Source organism: Hermetia illucens, chromosome 2 (assembly GCF_905115235.1).
Source record: "Hermetia illucens chromosome 2, iHerIll2.2.curated.20191125, whole genome shotgun sequence".
In the NCBI taxonomy this organism is placed as follows: domain Eukaryota; kingdom Metazoa; phylum Arthropoda; class Insecta; order Diptera; family Stratiomyidae; genus Hermetia; species Hermetia illucens.
In genome coordinates, this window is record NC_051850.1 from 79,621,271 (window position 1) to 79,631,579 (window position 10,309).

Genomic DNA, 10,309 nt, shown 5'->3' on the forward strand with positions numbered 1-10,309 from the left:
GGACGGGAATGGCGAAGGTGTTGATTGCCATGATTTTATTTTTCCCGTACAGCTCAGTTTTAAGGACAAGATCCAGACGCCGTTCAAATTCCCCCAGCAACTTAGATTTGATTATTGCCACAACAGGTGTTGTTGCTTGCAATATGCCGAGGTATTTGTACACGTCGTCCGAATCCATACCCTCAATTCGGATGTTATTTTGGCTGTGTCCTTCGTTGTCAGTGTGTTTTCCCCGAACAATTGTTTCTATACGAACTTTCTCCACACCCAACTGCATGCCGATATCCCTGCTGAACTGGATGGTGATGTCCAGCAAGGAACGAAGTTGTTTCCCTCTTTGGCATACAATTTGATGTCGTCAAGGTACATTAAATGACTTAATGTACATTTCGACAATACGAGTATGCCATGTTTGACTTCGAACCCATATTTGCTTTCATGCAAAAGATGGGATAGTGGATTCAAGGTCAAACAAAACCACAGTGGGCATAGAGAGTCATCTTGGAAAATGTCACGCCTGATTGGTATCTCTCCTCATGTTTGTCAAGATAGCGATAGGCTGTCGGGATGTTTCGTTTTTGGTGGACAGCCTGCTTTACAGCTACCGTATCGTTTATAAGCTGTTCTTCGCAGCCTCGGGAGCCTTTTGCGAGTCCTTTTTGCTCCTCAGCTATCAATTTATGAACATCAAGATGTTTTGAGATGTTCGCGCACAGAACTGAAGTGAAGACCTTGTAGATGGTGGTTCGACATTTTGAAGGGCAAGAGGCACCCTGTTCCTTCGGGATGAGGAAAGTTATCCCCTTGATGAAAAATGGTGGAACTAAATCAGGATCGGCAATCATCTGATTAGATTGATTTGCCAATATCCTGTGAGTGTTCTTGAACCGCTTCAGCCAGAAGTTATGAATCTTGTCAACTCTTGGCGCCTTCCAGTTACCTGCCTTGTTAAGGGCTGCTTCTACGTCGACTTCAGTTACGTCAGCCATGGTAATTTCGGGGAGGGCCTCGCATGAACGCATAAGGTGTGGGAGCCACGCTGCTTCTAAATTGCAATGGCTGGATTCGCTCCAAACACTTCTCCAGCAGTTTTCTGCCTGATCCAGATCGAAGTTATTTTCCCTACCTGAGTTGGTGAGATTTTTGTAGAATCCTCGTTGGTTCTGGAAGAACAAGGAGTTGTCTGTCCTTCGCTGAAAGTATTTTTGATACCTACGGATGCGATTGGAGCATACCGCAAGTTTCTGCTTCAGCACCTCGAGGATTTCTTCGGTTGGCATATCATTAGAGAGATGGTAGTTTCCAATGATGTTCGCAACGCATCTGTGCACGCTTGGCGATGGATTTCCAAGGAATACTTGCGTCACACGACCAATTTCCTTTCTCGTCTTTTCGACTCTTTTGTTGAGTCTAAATACCCAGAACGGTAAAGTTCTTCTGCGAATACCTCTGTTATTCGCTCTAAGATGTTGATTATGGAGACGAATAACCGTGGCAGCTGCAGCGTAGAACAGGCTGTGAACCTCTGTAGCAGTAATCTCGTTGGCCAAACGATCAGCCAAAATTCTGTCAACAGCAGCAATGATGTTAGTAGTTGCCGAAGTAAACTTCAGTTTTGGGATATTTGGCCTATCGTCTGGGAAAATCTCAGCATCTCTGTGAATGCGACCTGGAATGCGGTCAAAGCCTCATTATAAATTGGGTCGACATCCCCAGTCACTAAGCTTCTCCTGATTACTGGGTTTATGGAGTGCCTTATAATTGGAGTATTCGTATTGCTCCTTTGTTCAGTCCGGTAAGTTGATGACTCCAGACCGAGCTCAAGCGAAACTTCGTAGAAAATTTGTCGCCTAGTTGGTAGGGTAACTCGATTATTTTTCACTATCACCCGGTATTGATTGACAAGAGATCATCAAAGACTGTTTAACAGTGCGTGTGTGCGTGTTTGAGGTGATCTTAGCGGTCCATTGTACTCCGTTAGACGGAGGGTCTAACGGAATATCCCGGATTCTTTGTTGTATCGCAGGATTTCCGTTACTGGATGTGATGCTTTCCGCTGCCGTTGGAGCACATCAACACCAAAAATCTAATGTCTGATGCGTTCGTAGTCAGGGCACTCACATAGAAAATGTTCCGTGGATTCCGCTTCCTCATTACAGGATGGACACGTATTATCTTGGATAATTCCTATTCTGAACATATGTCCAGCTAGTGAATTATGGCCAGTCAAAATGCCTACAATACTCCAGCAAGTCCTCCTGCTTTTCGACAAGATAAACTTTGCGGTATGTTTGTTTGGTTCTGACAGGGAAAGTTTGGTGTGTCTAGCAGCCTTAGGGCTTCGTCACATGTCATTATGGGAATCTTGTTATCATCGGCCTAATGATAGCAACATTACCACATGAAGCCTAAGTCCCCATGTCGAGGCAAAAGTCCACTTAAGCCCATAAGCTGTGAGAGCTCGTTTCATCTTTATCTCTACATGTTTGTTCCAAAGAAGCTTCTTGTCTAGAATAACTCCCAGATATTTCACTTCTTCGGAGAATTGAAGGGTTTTACCCTTCATCTCAGGAAGGCAAAGAACATTCAGTTTCCTCCTTTTTGTAAATAATACCATTGTGGTTTTATTTGGACTTACTCAGTATCTGAGACACCAACTGTCAATCAAATCAACGGCGCATTGTATATTTTTACACACCATTCCAAGATCTCGACCAACAACCAGCATAGCCACGTCATCCGCATAAGCTTCAACATGGATTGGCAGATTTTGCAGTTCGCAAAGTAGTGAGATGATCAGTATATTCTACAGAAGTGGCGATAGCACACCTCCTTGCGAGCAGCCTGCGTTGTGCTTCTTCTCATTAGATGGATTTGCATTTTATACCTAACTGCCAGGTGGGGTGATAGTTTCCTCAGTGAGTAATCTGCAAGACTGCAAAGTTCCTGCACTTTCCTCACCGACCCCCTGAGACCCTGCGGTGGCGTACAGCCATTCAGACTGAAAGTATCCATCCCTCCTCCTTTTACAACCGGGCTTAGGACCGGCTACGACGCAGTTTTGAGTTTATTATTATTGAGATGAAAACCGCAAAAACTGATATACATACACAGTAGCATGCAAAAATACATCCAATAGGTAAAAATAATAAAGTGCAAGAAGAAACGCCAAAATTAATTCGATAAATTTTTCCGTTTTTTCGTGAGTTTACTCATTTTTAAAATTTTTTCATAAAACAAACCCTTGTTAACATCGGTTTACTGTTGATCTGTCCGCCAGTCACACGTACTTTTAGATTTGACATCAGTCGCAGAATCGGGTAGTGAGGGGAGTTAGGAAGAGACCATTTAAATTAAAGAAACTGCCCAACCTTACCCCTTTATCCGACATCTAGGCCTGAAAATACCCTCCATATCGATGTCTACAAAAATAAATTTGATAATAGCATATTGCTATATTTTATGGAAGTTGACTGCTCTCTTAAATTATTTAAAAAGTCTTAATATATTTTTCTCTTTTAAAAACTCCGGTGAATATAATTGCAACAAAGTCTTTAAAATTCTCGGCGAAATGACTAATAAATGTATTTCAACGCCAACCCTGCCTAATGCAATCATAAATTATATCTACTTTATACAACATCTCTCATACAAATAATTAACAGTAGACAGTAATGAATTGTAGTGCCTGTCTCCAAATGCTTTTCGTTTCTGGATGAAAAAACTATTGGTTTAATTGGTTCGCCTCACTTGCAACAATATTTTCCCAAACTTTGGCAGTTTCAATGTTATTTTGCTGTTGTTCATAGCAAAAGGAGAGCAAAATTGAAGGCAAAACTTGTAGATATTTTCGAGCTAAAGCCGTTTCTTGTAAAACGCACTGCAAGCTGAAGGCACTTCGGCGTCCCAGGCTGCCTACTACCCCCGTTTGAGCTACTTCTTTCTCATGAAGTGCGGCAACACTCTCTGCCTATAATGTAAAATAAATTATTCTCAGTGTAATAAATATCATGGCTACACTTACCGCACTGCCTCTGATAACACCCTTAATTTTTTGCTTATTTATGTTCAACATTTTTGCGATTGCACGCTGATGCTCAGAGACAATTCCTTTCTCGACTCTATCGCAGAGGTCACTGAAAGCACCATTGACATTATAAATCCATTTAAATAGAATGTACCGCCGAATGATTTATGAAAGACTATGCTTAAGTTGATCCAAAAGTAATGATAATTGATATATATTATAGATGCACAAATAAAATCATAATCACTACAAGTTGATATGCTTGACAAATCTTCTTTTTAAAGAAACAATACCGCTGAAAAAATATATTGCACAATGATCCAAAAATGGCCTACAAAGTAACAATATGCTCGAGCTAGAGTTGGGCCTTGTGTGCAGGTGCTGTACTGCGCATCACAGAATACCATGTCATAATCTTCCCCGAAGAACATTTTCTTGATGACGTCAACTTCCAAAACATTGATTGGTCCTTGGCCTCTAGATCAAAATAATGGATGCATATTTTCGGACCGAGACTAACAAAAACAAGTCGCAATACCGACTTCAGGTATAAAGGTTTTGTGTTCATCTTATAGGAGAAATACACATTTTTCCATTCATACATAGCTCAAAATTTAAAATATACCTTGATATATCCAACTTCATTGTGCATGTGAGTTCATTTTATATGATGATGCCATCATACATTTCTTAGATTGCGATAAATTTACATAAAATCATCTATAATTTTGTTAATAATAGCTGCATTTCCTTCAAACTTTGTGTATATTGTTACTGAAATGGTACCAGATTTTGTACTTCTTGGATGGACTTAAGCGGGTTTTCGGGTAAATTTCTAAAATATGGTAATGCGCTATTATTATCTTTATTTCAGCAAGTGGAATGGGCCTAGATTTTATATAGGTGCACCATTGTGATTTTATTCAGATTTTTTTATTGGACAGGTTCTGAAAACGAGACCTGTCACACACAGGCATACTTTTTGAACCTTCACTCCCCTATGTTTCACCCGATATTAGAAATAAGAGAAGTTTCGGAATGTACTAATTGAGCTCTTTCATTTGATACTATTACCATGTTCTGTGGAAATAAGTATTACAACCCCCTGTCGCATGTATGAGGAGCCTCCCTTTAAACTCAACACAAAATGATGTATATGTAAAAGGGTTCACAGACCACCAGTTTTCACCAAATTTTTATAACAGCTTCAGCGGTTTCCGAAAAAATACCGTCTGACAGACAGACACTGAATCGATTTTAATAAGGTTTTGCTTCACACAAAATCTAAAAAAGGGCTGGGGAGAAGTAGACTCTTCATAAATGCAACTTTAATATTTCACACGAATATCAATTATTCTCGTTAATTTTGACGTCAACATCTTATTCGCATGGCTTAAAATGTAGTAAATTCGCGGGAAATTGATACGTTTGAACTGCTAGAACTTTGATACTAATAGTTGGATTTCCATTTCTATATTGCTGCAGAATTTAGTACTCAGAGGACGAACTTAAGAGGGGTTTTTAATCAATTTCGAAAAGTTGGTAATATACTAGTAGTGAGTTTATTTGAGCAGATATTGGAATATATTTTGAGGTCTAGATTTGATATAGGCGCACACCGAGATTTTTGGGTTGGGTAGTTTCCAAAAACGCGTATTTTACAATTTACGTCAAATCAGTTTCGGAATGTAATAATCGAGGCTTTTCATTTGATACCCCATATTTGTTCAAACAAATTTTTATGCCCGCCTTTTACACATATGGGGAGGCCCGCTTTAAACTGCACGTAAATTATATGTCACTCTTTGGATGCGTGGGATTTCATAACTCACATATGCCCATTGTTTGAATTGGTGCTGCCGTTCTGGGGAGAAATGCGTGTGGCAGACAGGCAGATAGTGAATCGATTTTAAGAAGTTTTTGTTTTCAACAAAACCTACATACATAGATACATAACATATTTTTTATTTCTAATTTTTAGGGGCACTACAAATATCCGTTTATCATTACTTTTTGGAAAATCCTCATAGAGTGAGTTGAAAAGTTAACCATCCACCAATCGTATGCAAATTTACCTGTGACCAGTAAGAACATCCAAAAGCAAATTGATTTTTTCGACAATCGAGGATATTTGTATGCCTGCACTTTTCGCATTTATGTCAGCAATTTTCTGTAACCCTGTAGTCATGCTTCCAAATATATCAGGTTCAAAGCATCCACTCGATGTGTCTGAAAATATATTTTCCATACTTCATAACGAAAGAGGAATTTCAAAAGCGCACCTATATTTGTTAACACTGTCGACATTTCTCTCATATCCAGGCCTTGGTTGTGTATCCTTGCCATTTGTTGTTCTGCCAGCCTTTTGATCCTTATGATACAATTCAGCATAATTCTCATCATTTCTCGACTAGCAGCAAGTCGTCCCTGGTCCTCCAGTGGAAGTTCCTTTTTTATTAAATTCTATTAATTTGTGCTACAACTCATAAATGCTAGAATAAGATTCGAGAATGTAACTGATCTGGATTATTTTTCAATTTGCTACATTTGGTCCGAGATCTATGGTCTATCTATTGAGAAAACATTAGCTGGAGAAATGGTTTTAATTTGGTATGTACATAAAAGACCGTACCTCGCCAACAAATTGTTTGTTCGAATACCAGGAAAAAATTCGGCAGTTATTTTTTGCGTTAAAAAAAGTAGAAGAAATCGAATGCAGAATAGAAAATAAATAGGAAAGGAAATTTTGCTCCCAGGTAGTGAGTACACTTGTTTGCGGGTGGTTAGACTCTGCTTTCTTTTCAGAATTTTGCATATTTCGTATGCTTGGCGAGAAATTGGACCCAAAAGCTGATGAGGGGTGAGAGGGAGGTGTGTGTTCGATAGCTCGCAAAAAATTAAAATCGGTTCAAGTCTGGCTGTCACACGCACTTTTTTCAGAAACGGCTATACCGATTGATATGAAATTTGATGGGAACTGTGAACGCCCAGAGATGCAGTGAGTGATATCCTTCTATGTTGAGATTTAGGGGGGTCCCCATACCGAATATAGTCATGTGAGGTATCAAATGAAAGGTCTTAATTACTATTTTTCGAAGTCGGTCTTAGTTTTGAGATTTGTTAGAAAGGCGGGGAGTGGAAGGGGTGGAAAATGATGATTTCATTAACGCACCCATTGTCAGAAACTACACAACCAAAAAATCTGAAAAAAATCATGAAGCTGCCTGTATATGGTGCCTAGGCTTCAAAATACTCTCCATATCGATATCTGTTCAAATTGAGTTAATAATAGTATATTACCATATTTTTGGGAGAGTTATAAAAGTTGGTAGTAGTATAAAATATAATATGAAGCATATTATCCCCAAGTTTGATCAAAATCATACTATTAGTAACAAAGTTACAGTACCTCAAAGTTGTCTTTACCGTGTAAATCTACAACTCGAAGTACTAAATCTGGCATGCTAAACGCATATACATTACGGGCTACGTACAATTGGGAAAGTTCTACATTCCTTTCATGCCTGAAGCGCCCAACTTCCGGTTTCCCGACTTGTTCCGAATAGTGCGCATTCTTTTGCATGTTAAGTGCTTTAGGACATCTATCCATCCATCCCGTTATTGCCATTGCTGCTCCGATTTGTTTACCAATAAACAAAAACTTTCCAATTTGAAATTAAGTTTTATGTACAAATATACCATTTTTGCAGAAAATCATTTACCATGCAAACTAATTGAAAGCAATTGTATGTAATGTCTCACCGCGTTGTCAGCTAATTTCAAAAATTCATCCAGTTCTTTCGCGTAAACAGTTCGAAGATGATCTTGGTGATCTGAGGTTGTGTCCGTTAAAAAACATTCGAGCATTGGACCGATTCCTACGATTGGATGTTGACAGACAATCTGCAACCATCGCTGCAAACCACGTCGCCGCTCTTCCAGTAATGAATCCAGCATAATCTGCTTTGGTGGCAGCCGTGGTAACATTCTACAAATTGAATTCGAAAGCCCGTGCGTTAGACAGAGATGTATGCTAATGATTATGCGAGATTACCGATAGGGAAACCTCGTTACCAGCAAGTTGTACAAAGTCACAAAATCATTATATCGTCGCACTACGGTGACTTTGTGTTTTCTGCTGGTTATCTGCAAAGAAGAAAGACTGGAGTTGTGGTGATGACGCCCCTGAAATTCGATTCCCTATACAAGATGTTGGATAATACCTCATATTCCGAGTGCTTAAGTATAAGTCCCTTCTTCTCGGGTACCAGACGAATGGTAACTATATTAATATCCATGGCAGCAGTCTTTGTTTCACACTACCGATTAGGCGAGCAACCGGATTTAGCGCTAATCGACACCATTTAAACTACTTTTCTTGCGATTCTTTACTTTACACAAGCGCAGTTTTCAATTGTCTAGCAACTTATCTGCATAGCAGAAGAACTGAGGCAAGTGGAACGCTGGAACACGGATGTACGTACTGACGACACTACGCGCTACACCAAGTTGCACGGGAAATAACACGATGAATCAACAAACACCGAGAGAGCTATGTTATTGGGTTATTTTGTCGAAGTGATCGTGGCGCTGGACTGGTCTAGTCTCGTGGAGCACGTTTTGACCCTCTCTTCATAGTAAAAAGATTTGGCGATTGGCGGTGTGTGGTGGAAGAACAGGCTGGAAGCCTCAGCTGTTTGCTTGCTTTTCGCTATATTCTTTCCTAAGGCTCTCGCTCAATGCCAGCGGAAATTTTCGAAATCTCGATTTCCTCAAAATTCGCACAAACAATCTGAATATGTAGTTTATTAGAAGGCAGTCACGTCCAGGGGACTGTTTAGTCCGACAGTTCGTAAAGCTGCAAATTGCGGACCGATACATTCACATTGTTGGGGCTTTACTTGCGTCTATTTTCTGGTAATTATTTAGAAAAACGACAATTAATAATTTTTACATAAAATAGGCGACAAATAAAAATTTACGATTCTGTTTAATGTCATTATTTTGAGTTACTGTAATTATACATATATATAATAGTTATAAAATTCATTTTCATTGATTACATATAAGAAAGGTAGACCAAAAGCAAGTAGCCAAAATAACTTTTCACTCAAAAAGTAATAATTTTCCTTGGAAAAAAAAATTCAAAATAGCAAACTGAGAAATGCAAGTTTATATTTTTCAATGATAAACAATTCAGAATAACGGAACTTCAACGCACGTTTTTCTATCCGTATATAGCTACAAATCCAACATATTCCTTCATATTTTTTCAAACTACAAGACTTACATACCACAGCCAAAAATATTATCCCCAACCTAAACAAATAAACTGCCCACTTCTGAATACTGTACATAAATATGCACGTATATAAATTGATCGTACTCATATTTCCGATTTACTTGTTGCGCAAAAGCATACATATGTACATATATAGTACGTATATTAAATACGGCTGGTTTAATGTAAAACTCATCTATCTGAATTAGACACTATTCGCAAACTTCATTAGCACGCATATACTATATACCTACATACACACATGTCTGTTTGGAGTAATTGATATTTATATACAAATGACTAAAAAACTAAAACTAAAAATTCTTTGCGACCCCATTCATATGAGCTCGCTTCATTGTGGTATTGACGAATTGATATGAGATGATGACGTCATACAGGTTGTAGAATGTACGAAATTCACAAAAAATGGCAAAGTTTCACCTCCTGCTTGTTAATAATAGTTGGATTCTTTTCAAACGTGACCAAATTGTGCATTATGTTATCCCTTACACCCATGCCTATTGTACTTGTATGTACTTTTAAGATAGACATAAGGGGGGTTGCCGGGTAAATTTCTCAAATGTGGACATATACTGTTCTTAACTTTATTTCAGCAGATATGGGAACCGTATGTATTTTAAGGCCTAGATTTCGTAGAGATACACTACGTGCGCTCCCTGTACAAACCGAATGCTACTGAGCAGCTAGCCGATACGCTGTCCCAATATAAAGCTGATGTAACAGCATTGCAAGAGATGCGATGGACAGGGACCGGTTTCCTGGAGTCGCTATACCATATATTATAGTGGCCATCCCGTCAACCATCGGAGCAAAACCGGGATGCCTGGAGTTCCTTATTAAGGGAGACCTAGACCGGATACCGGTTGTTGCGCTGTGAATGATGATGATGATCCAGTCAATCATGTGTTCGGAGTAGGTTTCTTAGTCAGCCAAAAAATGAAACCTGGCGTTATCGGCTTTGAAAACATAAGCGAACGGTT

The 10,309-nt window shown here is 39.1% G+C and overlaps 1 protein-coding gene across 1 annotated transcript; it reads right to left on the bottom strand.

Moving 5' to 3' along the window:
- Positions 1-3,485: 3,485 nt before the first annotated feature.
- On the bottom strand, positions 3,486-8,787 carry LOC119649633 (sorting nexin-8-like). Its single transcript, XM_038051879.1, has 7 exons — positions 8,251-8,787; positions 8,082-8,173; positions 7,790-8,015; positions 6,310-6,475; positions 6,103-6,256; positions 4,025-4,136; positions 3,486-3,970 (listed from the first exon to the last, which is right to left on the bottom strand). The coding sequence occupies exons 1-7, from the start codon at positions 8,323-8,325 to the stop codon at positions 3,725-3,727; spliced, it is 1,071 nt and encodes a 356-aa protein (XP_037907807.1). The 5' UTR covers positions 8,326-8,787; the 3' UTR covers positions 3,486-3,724.
- Positions 8,788-10,309: the final 1,522 nt, after the last annotated feature.